The 18,416-nt window shown below is 42.1% G+C and overlaps 1 protein-coding gene across 1 annotated transcript in view; it reads left to right on the top strand.

Moving 5' to 3' along the window:
* Positions 1-18,416, top strand: part of chl1b (cell adhesion molecule L1-like b) — an 809,671-nt gene that overhangs the window by 372,095 nt on the left and 419,160 nt on the right. Inside the window, exons 10-14 of the mRNA XM_048606742.1 lie at positions 3,604-3,657; positions 8,391-8,502; positions 9,304-9,488; positions 14,156-14,287; positions 15,962-16,012. Coding sequence (XP_048462699.1) covers positions 3,604-3,657; positions 8,391-8,502; positions 9,304-9,488; positions 14,156-14,287; positions 15,962-16,012 — 534 coding nt within the window. The remainder of the gene's footprint in view (positions 1-3,603; positions 3,658-8,390; positions 8,503-9,303; positions 9,489-14,155; positions 14,288-15,961; positions 16,013-18,416) is intronic.

Below are 18,416 nucleotides of genomic sequence, written 5' to 3'. Positions count from 1 at the left end.
TGGGACCTCAAAAATAATGGTTACAGAGCTGTAGTCCAGTAACTATTTGATATAGCTGGAGCAGGTGTACTGAAGAAGTACAGGAATCTCATCCTGTTCTCTATCCTTTATACACCATTGCTTGATCACGGTGAACACAATGAGAAACAAAATGAGTTGCCCATTTCACTGTCAGGATCAAATAAAAGTTAGCAGCTTTGAAGCCAGGTCACTGCCTGACTTCCAAGACTGAAGAGAATGCATTCTGGAAGAATAGCAAAACCCCCAGCCTGCCTGAATGTGTGAAGTTCAAGACTTGGGGGTGAGGGAGTTGCCAAGTTGGAGTAGAGCTATATGTATTTTTAATTCTTTCATGGGATCTTTTTTGGGCTGACAAGTGGCAAATGACATTCACACCACATAAATGCCAGGCTATGACCATCACCAATAAGAGACAATCTAACCACCATTCCTTGACATTCAGTGGTGTTACCATCACTGAATCCCCTGCTATCAACATCCTGGGGGTTACCATTGACCAGAAACTCAACTGGACTCACCACATTAACAGAGTGGCTACAAGAGCAGGCCAGAAGCTGGGAATACTGCGGCAAGTAACTCACCTCCTGACTCCCCAAAGTCTGTCCGCCATCTACAAGGCACAAGTCAGGAGTGTGATGGAATCCTCCCCACTTGCCTGGATGAGTGCAGCCCCAACAACACTCAAGAAGCTTGACACCATCCAGAACAAAGCAGCCCGCTTGACTGGCACTACATCCACAAGCATTCACTCCCTCCACCACCGACGCTCAGTAGCAGCAGTATGTACTATCTACAAGATGCACTGCAGAAATTCACCAAAGATCCTCAGACAGCACCTTCCAAACCCACGACCACTTCCATCTAGAAGGACAAGGACAGCAGATATATGGGAACACCACCACGTACAAGTTCCCTTCCAAGTTCCTCACCGTCCTGACTTGGAAATATATCACCATCCCTTCACTGTTGCTGGGTCAAAATCCTGGAATTCCCTCCCTAATAGCATTGTGGGTCAACCCACAGCAGGAGGACTGCAGCGGTTTAAGAAGGCAGCTCACCACCACCTTCTCAAGGGCAACTAGGGATGGGCAAGAAATGCTGGCCAGCCAGCGACACCCACATCCCACAAAATGAATAGAAAAAAAAATGTGGGTGTCACTCAAAAGAGAGCATTTCTAGCCCATCCTCAAATGCCCTTAAATTGAGTGGTTTGTTAGGTCATTTCAGAGGGCAGTGACAAGTGGTCAACCATGTTACTGTGGGTATGGAGGTACATGCAAGCTAGATCAGGTAAAGACAGCACATTTCCTTCACTAAAGGACATTGGTTAACCAGATGTGTTTTTGATGAAATGCAATGATAGTTTCGTGGTCACTGTTGCTGAGACTAGCTTTCAATTCCAGATTTAATGAATAGAATTTCAATATCCCCCAGCTGCTGCAGTGGGATTTGAACCCGATCCTAAATTGTCAACCATGTCTTCCTGGATTCCCAGTCCAGTGACATTCTTACTGTGCCATTATCTACCCGATACATAGAGTCATAGAATCCCTACAGTGTGGAAACAGGCCATTTGGCCCAACAAGTCCATACCAGCCCTCCGAAGAGCATCCCACCAAAACCCATTCTCCTTTCCCTGCATTTTCCCATGTCTAACCCACCTAACCTAAACATCCCTGGACAGACTATGGGCAATTTCACATGGCCAATCCACTTAGCCTGCACATCTTTGGACTGTGGGAGGGAACCGGAGCACCTGGAGGAAACCCACGCAGACACAGGGAGAATGTGCAAACTCCACACAGACAGTTGCCTGAGGCTGGAATTGAACCTACGGCCCTGGCGTTGTGAGGCAGCAGTGCTAACCACTGAGCCACCATGCCTCCCATATACATGATATGCTAATGTGCATAATAAGAAAAGAAAGGTTTTGAGTAGATGTTGCACAAGACCTCTAAATACCATCCACTATATTGCGAACATATGAGCTTGGTAGGCGAAGAGCATGCAATGTTGAAAACCTACCAAGAAGATCCTCCTCATTGTCTTTGCAACGATGTCTGTCTCACCACTGTAACTTTGACCGAATTGTTACCATTAGTAAACTACATCTTGTTTACAGATAAGAGCTTCATATTAGATGACCAAGTGATTTTCCTCTACCACACTAGGCCAAGCAGGCCCTGAACATCCCTACACTGAAAGAGGATGGTGGTAACAAATCTATCTCAGTGGTACAGCAAGTTCACACAACATAATGGGCAATAGCATGGATTGCTCCGACAAGAGTCCATTGTCTTTGTGAAGCAAACAGAGTTTCTGCCAATTTGTATTTGCTCTGTGTTCCTTTGCATTGTTGAAAAGCCTTCTCTTACCACAAAAGTTTAGAATTGAACCTACCTGCTGACTGTGCAATCTCTGCCCATTTGGAGAGGTTTTGGAAGGCCTTTACATAAGTTTGATACTCTGCAAGAAGCGTTCTTTTTATGTTGATTTTCTGACTGTGTTCTTCATTGGCTATTCAGCCATGGACTATTATTTCTTTAGTTTGTGTTCCCTCCTTCTTTGGTTTTCATGTGCATTGTGCAATCCACTTCACATCCAGTCTATCCTTATGCCCCCAAATGACACTGTCTGATTTCCTTAAAGTAAAGGGGAATGACAATATGGACACATTTCTGCCAGTTGTCCATTCTATTTCGGGTTTGGATATTGACTGACATTCTCTATTTGCTGCCGCTTCTCTGTTTCAAAATTCCTTGGACAGAAAAATGTGAGGTACTGTTCTCTCACTATTCTGTTAAAACAATGTTGACTTAATTTCGGCCCACCTGTAAGTAAGTATGTATCAGCAAATATTCTGATTCTTTTGTGATTTTCTCATTGGTAAAACTCTGTCTCCTGCCTGAAAAAGAATGATTTTCAACAGGTTTAAATTTTCAGATACTACTATTATATTATAATTCAGTCTTACCGATGTTATTTATGTAATGACTATGTTGCATGATGTGACACTGTCCAAAAGGCACACGAAATCTGTTGAAGTTATTTATCTTAGCTGGAGTGGCTGTAGACTGCTACAAGTGACCTCTGCCTCAATGTTATGATGGAGTCAAAATCAAGTTCTCTCCCTGCTCTCGATCACTGTTCAGTAATCTGATAGAAACATTAGTGTATCTGTGTCATAACATACCCGACGAGGTTGATTAAAATAACTGACTGTGCTAACTGAGGGTTCTCGTGATGCAGTGGTATTGTCTCTACCTTCGGGTCAAGTCCCACTTGCTCCAGAGGTGTGTCATAACATGTCTGAGGAGATTGATTTAAAATATCTATGCTTTTGTAAGCCATTCAGAGAGACAAATTTGCAATGATGGTAACTAACATGCATATGATGAAGTTTAACTTTACTGTAAGCTCACAAACAGCTTTATGTGGCTTTAATCATACTTGCTCTGTGTACAATTCATTTTTTTTTCTGTTTATGAAATCATTAATTTCGATGATCTTTTTCTGCACTAAAGTTGTTTTTTCTGTTATCCCATGTTTTATTTTTTGTTTACATTGTTTTGTTTGTTCCAGTCGTACTGACCAATCAAACAGAGTCACCTGTCAGTTACAATAATTTGTCTGCTGGTGAGTTTTTTTCCCCATGTTGACTGAGGTTTGCATAAGCATGAATTCGAGTAACTGCATACTAACAACTGTTTATGCTTCAAGCTTCTTTATAGCATTCGAGACATACCACAGACATAATTTCTGTGCATTTCCAGCTTTTTTCTGTCCAGTTTTCCAGTTCAAAATAATGGTTAATAATGGCCCTTTTATCCATCCTTGGCATTTTTGATGTCATCAATGTACTAATTGGATCTAGTTTTTTTTGGTTAACAAACTTACTGTTTAGAACACACTTAGCACGCTTGCTGCCTCTCTGCTGCTTTGAAACAAAAACTGGAAGTCTCAGCAACCTTCTCAAGACACTGCTGACTATTCTACCATTGTGTCTCCGATTCCTGGATTGTCAATCCTTCCATCTCTTCGACAGATAGACGCTTTTCAATGTACTCATTTTATCCTGAAAGAATAATAGAGCAAAACAGTTTGGTTTAATTAGCTTTTTTGAAAAAAAAATTGAAGATTCGTGATTTGTTGTTAAAGTTACTCAATTGCTAGTTTAATCTAACCCAGATCAATATTTTCTTTTCATAATGTGTTTCCAGTTTTTCATTACTTGATTTTTTTTTATTATTGAGATATTAGTCGAGAATAATATTCATAGTAATTGCAAATGACCAAAATAGTAGCTTGCCTGTCTAACCACACGATCATTAGACCTCTTCAAATAGCAATGTTTATAATACTCCTTGCCATTGATAGGTGGGACATTCATCTAGATAAAAGGCATCACTTCTGAAATATCACGACATTGAAGTGATGCATTTGTGCATGAAATATCTTAGAAAATAATTATCTTTAGGCTTAAAAGCAAATAAAGCTTCTTAACTGTTAGAAGTACACAAATTAAATACTATCATAAAAATTCAATACAAATACCATCTGCCTGTGTTTCTCCTACCCATGTTAAGTTATGCATCTGATTCTTGGAGCTTTGGTATAGTATTCTACATACCTGAGGGAATGCTTTAAACTGAATTAGAAACACCCCAAAGTGTGTATGCAGGGTGCTTTCTTATTTTTATGTATAGCCCCTGTCCCAGAAATCAGCATTTATCAAGGTCTTATGCAAGGGGCAGGAAGACGATGAACCTTGTTGCATATATGTAGTCGTTATTACACTCTCTTTGATTTGCACATCAAGTAACTAGCTTGCTTGTAATGTAAATGAGTGGTTTTATATGACAGTGGCAATAGGATTCCAAGACATTGTGTAGTATGGTGTAATATTACAATTTGATTTTGATGTCAACGTATATAAAATAGAAATATCAGTTCATCTTAATTGACTGTCTCTGTAATTTTAATAACCTAATATTTCTGTTTCTTCAAACTACATTACCCTGGATTTTCAGAATTGATTTTGTAATACATAAAACATCATTAAATCAGCATAGTCTCACAATTATTCAGTCAAACAATTATGCCAACATATATGCAAGCATAATGACGCTCAGCAGACCTGCTGTTCACATTCACCACTCTCGAAATTACAACATAAATATTCAAATGAAAGGCAAAGTCAATTTGCTGGAATGCTCTAGCTTCCAGTCAATTGATGTTCTCATTAATGACTGTCTGGGGCAAAAATTAGAAATAACACACTTATTTTTAAAAAAAAATTCCACACAGCAGCTACAAATTACAATGGTGTGTCAAATAAGTCTCCCAATATTGTGCTATTTTGAAATGATGACACTGTCTGTGAATGTTGAATGTTAATTGTGAGGCACAGACTGGGTATTTTGCTTGCTGTTGTACACGACTTCCCATGTGAATCATTCACACTGAGGCCATTTTGTTTTAGCTTGTGTCTGTTCTATTCATTTCAATCAATCATCTACTATCACCCACAAAAAATGCACAGGAACACAACTTTAGCGATACTGAAAAGAGTAATGTATTGCCAAAATATTTTACTTTGCATTGATCAGGGTAAATTCAAGAATGGAAAATTTCAAATGACCACCACAATTTACAATACAAGATGAAAAGGTGCTGATTCATGGCAAGTTAGCTCTGATTGGCTGAGGCATTGCTATAGAGAAAGCAACAAAGTCTCCCAGACTTCCTGAATATTCCAAAAAAGAAGTTACTTCTATTTCAGAGATAGTAGGAACTGCAGATGCTGGAGAATCTGAGATAACACGGTGTAGAACTGGATGAACACAGCAGGCCAAGCAGCATCAGAGGAGCAGGAAAGCTGACGTTTCAGGTTTAGAACCTTCTTCAGAAATGGGGGAGGGTAAGGGGATTCTGAAATAAATACGGAGAGAGGGGGAGGCAGATAGAAGATGGCTAAAAGAGAAGATAGGTGGAGAGGAGACAGACAGGTCAAAGAGGCGGGGATGGAGCCAGTAAAGGTGAGTGTAGGTGAGGAGTTAGGGAGGAGATAGGTCAGTCCAGGGAGGATGGACAGGTCAAGGGGGCGGGATGAGGCTGGTAGGTAGGAGATGGGGGTAGGGCTTGAGGTGGGAGGAGGGGATAGGTGGGAGGAAGGACAGGTTAGGGAGGCGGGGACGAGCTGGGCTGGTTTTGGGATGCGGTTGGGGGAGGGGAGATTTTGAAGCTTGTGAAGTCCACATTGATATCATTGGGCTGCAGGGTTCCCAAGCGAAATATGAGGTGCTGTTCCTGCAACCTTTGGTGGCATTGTTGTGGCACTGCAGGAGGCCCAGGATGGACATGTCGTCTAAGGAGTGGGAGGGGGAGTTGAAATGGTTCACGACTGGGAGGTGCAGTTGTTTAGTGCGAACCGAGCGTAGGTGTTCCACAAAGCGGTCCCCAAGCCTCCGCTTGATTTCCCCGATGTAGAGGAGACCACATCGGGAACAGCGGAGACAATATACCACATTAGCAGATGTGTAGGTGAACATCTTTTGATGTGGAAGGTCTCCTTGGGGCCTGGGATGGGGGTGAGGGAGGAGGTGTAGGGGCAGGTGTAGCACTTCCTGCGGTTGCAGGGAAAAGTGGCGGGTGTGGTGGGGCTGGTGGGGAGTGTGGAGTGGACAAGGGAGTCACGGAGAGAGTGGTCCCTCCGGAAAGCAGATAAAGGTGGGGAAGGAAAAATGTCTTTGGTAGTGGGGTCAGATTGCAGATGGCGGAAGTGTCGGAGGATGATGCGTTGGATTCGGAGGTTGGTGGTGTGGTACGTGAGGATGAGGGGGATTCGTTTTGGTTGTTATTGTGGGGAGGGTGGTGTGAGGGATGAGTTGCGGGAAATGCGGGAGACACAGTCGAGGGCGTTCTCGACCACTGAGGGGGGAAAGTTGCGGTCCTTGAAAAACGAGGACATCTGGGATGTCCGGGAGTGGAATGCCTCATCCCGGGAGCAGATGCGGCGGATGCAAAGGAATTGGGAATAGGGGATGGCATTTTTGCAGGAAGGTGGGTGTGAGGAGGTGTATTCTAAGTAGCTCTGGGAGCTGGTAGGCTTGAAATGGATATCGGTTTCCAGGTGGATGCCAGAGATGGAGACAGAGAGGTCCAGGAAGGAGAGAGAGGTATTAGAGATGGTCCAGGTGAACTTAAGGTTGGGGTGGAAGGTGTTGGTGAAGTGGATGAACTGTTCGGGCTCCTCATGGGAGCACGAAGCGGCGCCGATATAGTCATCGATGTAACGGAGGAAGAGGTGGGGGATAGGGCCAGTGTAGCTTTGGATTTCTATTTCAATGGGTTCCTCACTGTGAATGTATAGCGCTTCTATCAATCCATTTTATGAGCTCAACTGATTATCATTTATTTCACTCTGAAGCATGTTGATATTTTTTGGAACAAAGTACTTGACAAGACAAAGACTATCGCAGAGTTTGAATTGTAGTGATAGTAACAAAAGCAGTATGTGCTCCAACACTGAAAGGTAATGTGCACAATATCTGCACTTCTGTAAGAACACTCTGCTGCAAACTCAAGTGCAAGGACAGCATTTTCAATAACTGTAAAGGTGATATTGGCCTTGCTTTTCTTTTGCATTGGGCTCCTTCCATTACTAAAGCTGGAGATGTTTGTAAAATCTCCAAAATTTGTTGTCCACTTTTTTTTTCACGCGAGGCTGCCTATTTGTTGAAAGTTAACTGCATTGCTGCCAGAAAGAGGCACATAGTGATGTGTTTAGGCATTAAATATTGGCCTAACTGTGATGGAATTGATTCCAACTTGGCAGTTCCTTATTGATAGTGTCTAACTTTGTCCTGTAGAACTTCCTGTTCATTAGTTTCAACTGAGTACATAATAGTGTGAAAGGCATTTTACGCTGCAGGTATTTTATAATTTTAGAGTGCCAGTGTACTACAGTGATTTGCTGGTATACGTCTGGCACATGTCCTTTATACAATAACGTCTACGTAGCATCACTGTTTGATCGGAAAGCCAAAGATTGTCAAATAAAAATATGAAACTATTTAACTTTCAAGCAAAGTGCTGAAACAGTAAAATAGTGTGGAAATTCAGTAAAGATCAAACACAATTTTGACTTTACAGGCTCTGACTGATTTTATTTCTGTTTCTGCTCTGCTGAAATTCTCAGCCAAGCATTAACCAAATTAACTTAATGGCTTGCTTTCACTTTTCCCTTTCTTTGACTTTTGTTTAATTAGTTGAACTTCTTATCAAAGTTTAACAATGCTCTCAATAAAAATCAACATTTATCCTTTCGCCTAACGTCAAATTCAAATTGAATTCTGTTACATTTGCAGCAAATTCAATAAAAGATCGACCACCAAGATTTCTAACACCTTCTGGCAGCAGCTCAAAGATTATTGCCTTGCGAGGTGAAACTCTTCAATTGGAATGTATTGCTGAAGGCCTGTAAGTAACAAAGTGAAAACTCTTGAAGCAATTAATGACCCACTTTCACTGTATGAAGCCAACAGAGATATTTCAGCCTCCCAAAATATAATTGTGAAAATACTACACAGACTGACAAAACTGGTAGAGCTCCTACTGTGCAGAAAGAGGCCATTTGGGCCATCGATTCTGCGCTGACTCTCTGAAGACCATGTCACCCAGAACTTTATCCCCGTATCTCTGCATTTACTATGCTAATTCATCTAGCCTGCATATCCCTGGACAATATGGATAATTTAGCGTGGCCAATCCACCTAATCTGCACAGTGGGAGGAAACCAGAGCACCTGGCGGAAGCCCACACAGACACAGGGAGAATGTGCAAACTCCACACAGACAGTTGTCTGAGTTTGGAATCAAACCTAGGTCCCTGGTTCTGTGAGGCAGCAGTGCTAAACACTGAAGCACAGTACCATTCAGTTGGCATGGTTTATTTGATGTCATTATTTGCATGTAAATGTATTTCTGTGTTGGTAATTTTGGTATCTTCAACTATAATTCTAATTAGCATGAAATATATAATTAAGGGGTCTTCTGACACAGTGGTAGTGTCCCTGCCTCTGAGGCAGAAATCCACATTCAACCTGCCATGGAAGTGTGTCATAACATGTCCAACCAGGTTGATGAAAAATAATTTTAAAAATATGCGATCAGTATTTTTTGTATTGTTAATTTAACCATATATAATGTAACTCTTTTGGGCTGTGTCAGTTTGGTTTGTGCGGTCAGCTTATATCAGAAACAACTGCTATTTTCTTCACAGCCCCACACCCCAAATCACCTGGACCAAGATCGATGGTGATATGCCAAAACGTAAAGCCACTGAAGAGAACTTCAACAAAACTTTGAAAATAGTTAATGTCACAGAACTTGATGATGGAAAATATGAATGTAAAGCCGAAAATGCATTTGGTGTTGTCAAACATGCCTTCTCCGTTACAGTGGAAGGTAATGGATTATGTTTTCCCTTTTCATTTCTACCTTACCATCTTCACTTTAATAGAAAAATGCTTTTGAACAGTACATTAATTGAAGTTAATTAGGTTTGAATTATGACCCACAGAACTTTTTTTCCTTTCAAGAGATTTCTATTACTTAATGTATCATGTCAGCCATTGCTCAGTTGGTAGTTACTCTTTGATGTGATAATAATGTGTGATAGCTGATGATCTGCTCCCACAACATTACTGCAATGTATAGGTTACATAATACTGAAGAACTCAATGAAGTTTGTTACGGGTCCTAGTATTTACTGATGTACATGACAATCACAGGTACTTGCCTGTCTGGGCTAAGCAATTCAGTTGTACTATACCATGCATCCTGCAGCGTCTCGTGCTGCAAGAGGACAAAGCTCAGCAAGATGGAGACGGAGAGCTATACACTGATAGGGCACAGGTTGTGATAAGGTGGTGATACCATCTGCATGTAGCTTGAAAATTGTATCACAAATCTGCTGCAAGACATAACACAATACCCTTGATCCTGAGTCACAGGGTTTTGAGTTCAAGTCCTGCTATAGGCTTTGAGCACAAAGTGACCCCACTGATACTCCATTGCAATGTTAAAAGACTGCTGTGTACAGTTAAATTGTGCATCTTTCAGATGAGATATTAAATCAAGGCCCCAGCCCCTTGTTCAGATGGATGTAAAAGGTTCTATTTTACTATTTGAAGAGTGAGGAATATACCACAGTGACCTGGCCAATATTTATCCCTTAATCAATATCACAAACAGATCAGTCATTATCTCGTTGCTGTTTGTGGAAGTAACTGTGAGCACATTGGCTGCCACAATAAATGCTGACCTAGTCAGTGTTTTCATGCATGAAAAATAAATAACAGTGATTATACTTCAAGTCCTTCATTGTCCATAAAGATCTTTGGACGACTGGTGGTCCTGGGTGCAATACCTACTTTCTCAAATTTTACTTCAATCGATCTGTATAACATCCAATGCAATACTAATCAGTGCGCTCAGTTTACTTGGATTCTTGCATATAAATGAGACAGATCTTTCAAAATCTCAGTAATGTTATCTTCATTTAATTGATCACACGTTAACAGTCAGTTTAATTTCCCCAGGTCATGCCATCAACTAAGTTAATTCAAATGTATTTGGGCTTTGAGTTAGTGTTCTGAGAATGTGCCAATTAAATCAAAAATGAGGACTGCTCAATTTTGGATTTTTGTTCCAGACCCAATGAGAATGGATTTGCCTGGTGATCCAAGTGTATTCATGGTATTTTCCAGCTCAGTGTGACATCGATAGGTTATTTGTCAAGATTCAGTATCTAATTAGTTTCTGCATTGTTGTGCACTGACGCAAGTTCATATGCACCCAGATTCGTTGTGAAAATGGTTAGTTAGCCCATAATAATAATGTGGGTTGCATTGTTGCCAAGGCTGCAGATCCCTTGTTGCTCAATTATTTGTGGTAGTAATGGAGGTTGCGGGAAGTGGGAGTCATGAGGGTTCAAAACTAGAAAATTGGGGGTAGCTCTCAGAGACCACCCCTGTTTTACACTAATCCCTTGATTGTGCAAAGATTAATGTAGTTGGAGAGAGCCCCACCACACCTGACCCTTGGCAAACTGACAATCTCTAGGTAATGGTTAATCAGTTGGGTAGGCTGATACTTTTTCAGTTTGCATGGAGCTGAAATAATTCCAATCTTGTTAGGATTACGTCCTTCAAATGGTCCTTAAGAGTTCATGAATTGAACATTTGAGCGTCTCAATTGACAGTCGAGTGGGAAGATTGAACTTGAGTCTTCTTGTCGAGAATGTAATTCCAGTGAAAGTGGGAACCATCGCACTTCATTAAGTTGACTTCCAGCCTCCAGATCCACTGCCTCCAGCATAGTTAGATTCCAACTAGTCTCTTGGATATTCTGCTCAGATGAAACGAACACACAGGATGGCACTCTGTGGCTTTATTATTTTAACGGTGCTTGAATCGCATGGAAAATTTGAAATGCACTTTGCACTTGCAACCTCATACCTGCTGTAATAGTTTGGTCACAGTTGATCTAGATCACAGGATAATGGACTCAAGGTGGTGTTAATCACAGAACTTGGACTCTTGGTAATGGTAGGAGTGCCTGGAATGGGAACTTCTGGCGACGGTAGGCCCAGAGCCTGGATTATTTGCGCTGGCGGTGTTCAGAACAGAGACTCCTAGCAAAGGTAGGCCCAGAGCCTGAGCTCTTGGTGGTATCGGTATGTGGCAGCAGCAACAGAGCTAGGGTCTCTTGGGACATTGCCGTTGTTGTTGCTGCTCCCATTGCTGTGGGACTTCTTGAGGACCGGAATACCTTGCAGAAGCCCTGACTTCATCCTTGAGACCCGAATTGAAAGAGAACGTGAAGTCTTATTTAAACAATTTCTTTTTATCCTTACTGTAACTCAAAATGGCACTGCATTGTGGTGGCAAAACATGTTTCACTCTATCTTCAAGATGTATGTGCGAACATAAAGAAATCATTCATTCATTCAGTAGCATATGCGACTTCAACAAGGAGGTGACGGGATTAATAGGGAACTAGTTAGCTCTAAAGAGTTCTCAATCATTTAATGTATTGGGATGGATTGGTCTGATCCTGTCCGTCAGCATGTAGACTTAGGTAGGCTTGAATGTGGACCTGGCCAAATATGTTCCCGACCAAAATAATGCTGGTATAATTTTACTGACTGTCAGCACGGAATGTTGTAGTTTAGCTCTACAATGCAATCTATGAAATAATGTATCACATTAACTAGAGAACAGGCAAATAAATTGTTGAAAACATTATTGAAGGAAAATTTAAAATGAATAGCTAGGTTTTACCATCCTTTTTACCTGTCCCTTCATATATAAATTGCCCTGATGGAAAATTTTCAACATTTGGCAATCAATTTCAAGTGCCACATGTTGAACGTGGGACAGATTTGAAGATTAAGAGTAACAGACTGAGTTTGCTGGTTTGAGGGTTGCGGCAGGAAAAAGACCATGTCCTGATTGGGATATCGTGTCAGAAGAAACATTTCTATATGCAGCGATGGATTTCAAAATTCTTGTCTTTCCTCATCTTAAGATATGCAGCTCCATCTAGTGGGAAACAACTTCAATTTAATACCAAAATAAATGTAGATTGTTAATTTAAAGATGTATTCAACTTCCGTCCTGGGACATGACACGTCTTTTAAGTGGAAAAAAAATCTGATTTTTTCAGAAAATAACTGGATATTAATTGATAGCTTATCAGAAGACAAGCTGTAAATGGAAGCCCCTCCATCATATGGACAACAGTGATTTGAAAGGCAGCTGAGATTTACCCACTAACGGGGTGATATGTGCTAATCTTATCAGCAATCCCAAAATCACAATGAATTTTAAAAAATTGACCATAAGTTATTTCTGTAAATTACTTACTGTTGAAACATTTTCTCTACTTTTGAAGTTGATGTCAATTTTTTTTGTTTGAAATTGTGACAAACATTTGAATTACTCAAAAAGAAAGCTCTTTATTTTATATAATTTATTTTGAAAGTCTTTAAGCAAAACAAAAACACTTCCTAATTCAAGAAGCAGCGTTTGCTAATAAACAGGCAATAGTGTTCAAGGAAGTGATCTCACAGAAATCAATCTCTGGGATAAATGATGGATAACCAGCTTCCTTTTACAGATTGTGTCTGAGATTTTAGCCAGAATTGATAGTTTATGGGGTGTGAAGCACATCTTTTCTGTGTATCTGGAGGAGTACAGAATTCAATTTTCAAATTGATACTATAAATATGTGCCTCGATTTGACGGGTCTGCAAGAAACCGCAATCTCCTTGGATACTGCTAAAGCTGCAGAGGAGATTTTGACAAAATCGATTCGAGTGACCAAGGGACTCAATGTCTCCTGTTAAAGATCTGGCTGCCCCTTTTGAAGACATGCAAACTTGCATGTTACACTCCAGGAGATTCAGTCACATTGGTGAATCTTCCCTGCTGAATTTTAGTGGGTTTACACTTAAGATTATACTGTTGCCAGCTAATGAATTTATGCTTGGCACCTGAACCTTGGAACAGCAAATTTGATGGCAGTTCTGTTGATTTGTAATAAGTCAGTATGATCTCATGTGGCTACGATTCAAGCATCCTGTTAGGTCATTGCCAAGTGTCAAATTGCTGAGATTCAAACTCCTCCTTGTGGATGATATTGGGATCTGCAGAGGTTTCAAGTCAGAAAGAATGAGTGCTGACAGAACATCTGTTGGTGAACTGCAGTAGCTCAGGTTAAAGTTTCAGTTATTCAAATTTGACTGCTTATCTTTGGCTCAGTATGAGGTCATCATTACTTTGTGTCAGTTTTAGTCTGTGTGAGATGAAGTGGAGAGAAATGAAATCAATAGTGTGATGGAGAACTTGTGGTGGAAGTTGAACAGGATGACTAAATGCCAAAGAAAAAACGTACCTTAGGAAGAAGATATGCATTGAAACCATATGAATTACAATCTGACAGGGGAGGAAATCTCTTGACTGAGCACTAGCTTTTTTGTCATGGCTGTTTGTGATTTAATAACTGGGAAATGGAAATAACAACTGCAATTCTTTGAATCGTTCAAATACTGACTTTTTTTTTAACAGCTGCCCCTTACTGGATCAAAAAACCCAGAAGCAAAGTATATTTTTCTGCAGAAAATGCTGAATTAGAATGTGAAGTAGGTGGCCAGCCGCAACCGGAGGTTCAATGGAAAGTGAATGGGAAACCGCTGAATGGTAAGAAACGTTTTTCGATCAAATAAAATTATATTCATGAAACAAAAAAAATGCAGGACAACGAGAAAATTAATGTTAAGAAGACAATCTATTGTAATGATCAGAAAGAGGAAATTTTCAGGGCATGTATATAAATGTTTATTGTAAAATAAGGTGGTTAGGAATGAGGGTCTATAAAGAACTGCATATACATTTTCTTCACCTTAAATTTGGACTCTTTTCCTTGAGTTTTGATGCTGATTGCTCAGTATGTCTCATGACAAGTGGAATCTGACCACTTTAGTTTCTGGTGCAAAGTCAGTTCAGAACCCAACTTTTTGAGATAACAGACAGGGGTTCACCTGCACATCTGTCAACTTGGCCTACTGTATCCGCTGCTCCCGATGTGGCCTCCTCGACATCAGTGAGACCAAGTGTAGACTCGGAGACCATTTTGTAGAGCATCGGCGCTCTGTACGCGACAAACTACACCACCTTCCGGTCGGGAACCAATTTAACTCCCCCTCCCACTCCCTGGGTGACATGTTATTCCTGGGCCTCCTCCAGTGTCACAATGACACCACCCGCAAACTGGAGGAGCAACACATTATATTCCATCTTGGGAGCCTGTAGCCCAATGGCCTAAACATGGAATTCACCAGTTTTAAAATCTCCCCACCCCTGGCCTCATCCTGTGTCCAACCCTCCTTCTCATCCCCGCCTCCTTGATCTGAAATAACCTGTCCATCTTCTCTCCCACCTATCTGCCCCACCCATCCCACTGACCAATCGCCACTACCCCCTACCTGCACTCACCTATCACCATCCCACCTGCCTTCCCCAGCCCCACCCCTCCTCTATTTATTTCCCTGCTTCCTTGCCCCTCCCCATTTCTGAAGAAGGGTCCCGACCCGAAATGTCAGCTTTCCTGCTCCTCCGATGCTGCCTGGCCTGCTGTGTTCCTCTAGCTCCACACTATTGTTTTTGAGATGGAATCTTTGTGGTTGGTCTTTGTGAGAGCAAACCACGAAAGAACCTGCCTGTTGATTGACTAACCGGGGAGATTAGGCAGGATGGTACAGCTTTCTGTCAAAGAAAGGATTTCTGTTTAAAAGGATTGCATTATATTTTAGAAAAGTTGGTTAGCACTTGGGTCTTTTAGTTTGCAACTCCAACGGAAATGGATTGGAAACTGGGAAGTTTGCGCGCAGGTCCCTTATTTTTATCTGATGATCTTGCTGGGGGAGTGGAGGGGCTGCATTGTGGCCATGTTTTCCAAGGACTGGAGGAAAAGGGCAGCTATCTCCAACTAGGGAGGTGGGATAGTACTGGCTAAAGAAGTAGTAGTGTGGTCCCCTCAACCTGAAGACAGTGCACCAAGACGATCTAGTACCTCCAGAGATCTGGTAAGGTGAGTGGCATAACACCAGTGGGATATCAATGCAAACAACCTGTCTGATCTGGCACTCTCCTGCTGAGCACACCTCAGGTTAATACACCTTGCAGTTCCAGTCTCTCTATTTCTCTTTCTTTCTTTGCAGGCACCTCCTCTGAACAGCCAGTAGTCTCCCTCATTCTTAATACATGCCCCTCGCACCCATGCTTCACGGTCATCCTCCACAAATGCTCTCCTTCCCTCTGCTGCACACAAGCCTTGATAAGCCCTTACACCCCTCTGGTTTGTTTTTTTTGCAGGAAAAGAGAGGTTTCAGCTGAGACAGAAGCAGATATCTGGAGTGATTGAAGGCAAGGAGTTCGGGAAGGGGGAGTGGGGAGAAGGGGCATGAGAGTGGGGTGTTCTTCCGCAACAGGCACTTTCTTGGCCGCTGGCAATAATTTTCTGACTGCTGCACCGTTCCCAGGGACTGCAGACGTCAGTACCAGCCTGCTATGAAAGCTTGAGCCTCCTGAGGCGCTTATGCGCAGGCACGTCGAGAGCTGATCTTGTGTGTTGGGAGCCTCTCTGCCTTGCCCAGCCCCTCTGCCTTGCCCAGCCCCTCTGCCCGTTCCCTCACCACTGTTGAAGGACAAATGACTGAGGTAAAAGCAGGGCATGTTGCTGCCAGCATTGCCCCTGCTGCATTTGTTGATGTTGGTGAGATCCCTGCACTTGCCCCTTAGCACAGATGGATTGCAGAGCTGCCTAAGCTGCCCCTTTGTTGCTTTGCTGCCTGGTAGTGGGGAAATGGAATTGAAAGGAGGTGACACACATCACAATTGAAGTATCTGCCTTCACCTGTGAAAGCACACTGAGAAATATTTCAAATAATGAAAGTGGTGGATATGATTGGTGTAACTGATCAAAGGTTTGACTGTTTAACAATTTCACAAAGTATCTCTTCTATCTGGTGACCCTCATGAATTGCTGACAGTGTGGGAAACGGCTTGCAAATCCTTGATCCACTGTTAATGCTAAAGATGGTATTTCTGATGCTTAGTGCAAGGACTTAAGATATCAGAGAATCTGCTAAGAAAGGCAAGTTAATAGATAGACAAGATGATCAAGCAACCTGTGCAGTTCTATAGCTGCCTCTGAGTACTGTAGTATGATAGAGAAGTATGCAAATCCAATGACTCTGCATACTTGTTCTATCTGCTTCTCACTGGTGACGTACAATGAAATATATTCAGATTCCTTTGCAGTCAGAGTCTCAGTGCCCTCCTTACACAGCAGTGGACGGTGAACTGGGCAATGTCAGTAATAGCAACTGGCCCACCCTGCTAATTGACAAAAGCATATGGCAACAATAACCTTCGTAGCAATTGACAGTGTTACCAATGCCCGGCACTGAGGCAGAAATCTGTTAGGTTTCAGGGAGGAGTCCTTCAGGAAACCAGGGCATCCTTGCAATCTTCCATGCTGAGGCTAATTTAGGAGCTTTGCACCCTTAAGACTCCAGGTGGCAATGGCTTTCTGCTCAGAGCTTGCTGACTGCACCTGCACTCGTACTGTTTCTAAGATGGTGTTCAGCATTACCTGCCTCACGAGTGTCACACACAACGTCGGTGTCATTCTTGATCTGAAATGGCACCCATTGTACCAAAATTAAATGCACTCTGAGGCCAGTTTTTACTGTTTAGTTTCTTTTACTCCTGCATGGATCTGGTGTCTAATTATGTGAGAGGAAAGCAAATGTCTAATTTTAAAAATATGCAGCTCTATCACTCCCTTTTCCTATCTTCTTTCCACTCTTTCTCACAGTCCCTCCCATCTCCTTCCACATCCCTCTCCCTCTCCTCCATATCTTTGCCCCTAACCTCTGTTCTTCCCTTACTTGCCTTCTCACTTTGTCAGTCATCTCTTCTTTCTCCTCTCTTTCCTTCTCTGCCATTCATTAGATCTGTCTACTCAATATTGATAGCAGTGATACGTTCCTTCAAATTAGTTGGACTTGTGTCAACCTAGATATGATCAGCACTGTATTGACCTGTACTTTTCTCTGCTTCATAAGCTGGAATTGAGCAGCTGATTTCCTCCCTCCAGATTTTTCTCATCCTTTTACCTCTTGTTAACGGCCAATCACCCTGCTTGAGATTAGAATCATAGAATTATAGAATCCCTACAGTGCAGAAACAGGCCCTTCAGCCCAACATGGGCACACTGACCCTGAGAGCATCCCACCCAGACTCATACCCCTATAATCCACCTCATCTACACATCCCTGAATACTACGGGCTATTTAACATGGCCAATCCAAATAACCTGCGCATCTTTGGACTGTGGGAGGAAACCAGAGCACCTGGAGGAAACCCACGCAGACACGGGGGGAACGTGCAAACTCCACACAGACAGTTGCCGGAGGCTGGAATCAAACCTGAGTCCCTGGTTCTGTGAGGCAGTAGTGCTAACCACTGAGCCACCATGCCACCTCCAGCCCCAGGTATTGCAGAGGCTGGTTAAGCCTGGATAGACTATTAAAGGATCTTGTTCTGCAGTGGTAATGTCTCTACCTCTAGGCTAGGATGTCTGCATTCACATTCCACACACTCCAGAGATATATCCGAACATGTTTGAGTGGTTTGCTTACAAAATGTATAGATTATTGTGCGGTGACACATTAACTCTTCTTTTAAAGAGCACAATAATAGTGAAGCCGACTCAAGCTTACTATTATTTCTGCAACAAGGTGTAGAGCTGGATGAACACAGC

The sequence above is a fragment of the Rhincodon typus genome, chromosome 16 (assembly GCF_021869965.1).
Source record: "Rhincodon typus isolate 14 chromosome 16, sRhiTyp1.1, whole genome shotgun sequence".
Taxonomy (NCBI): Eukaryota; Metazoa; Chordata; class Chondrichthyes; order Orectolobiformes; family Rhincodontidae; genus Rhincodon; species Rhincodon typus.
The sequence above is the reverse complement of the archived record's forward strand: the minus strand, read 5'-3'. Positions and strand labels throughout refer to the sequence as shown.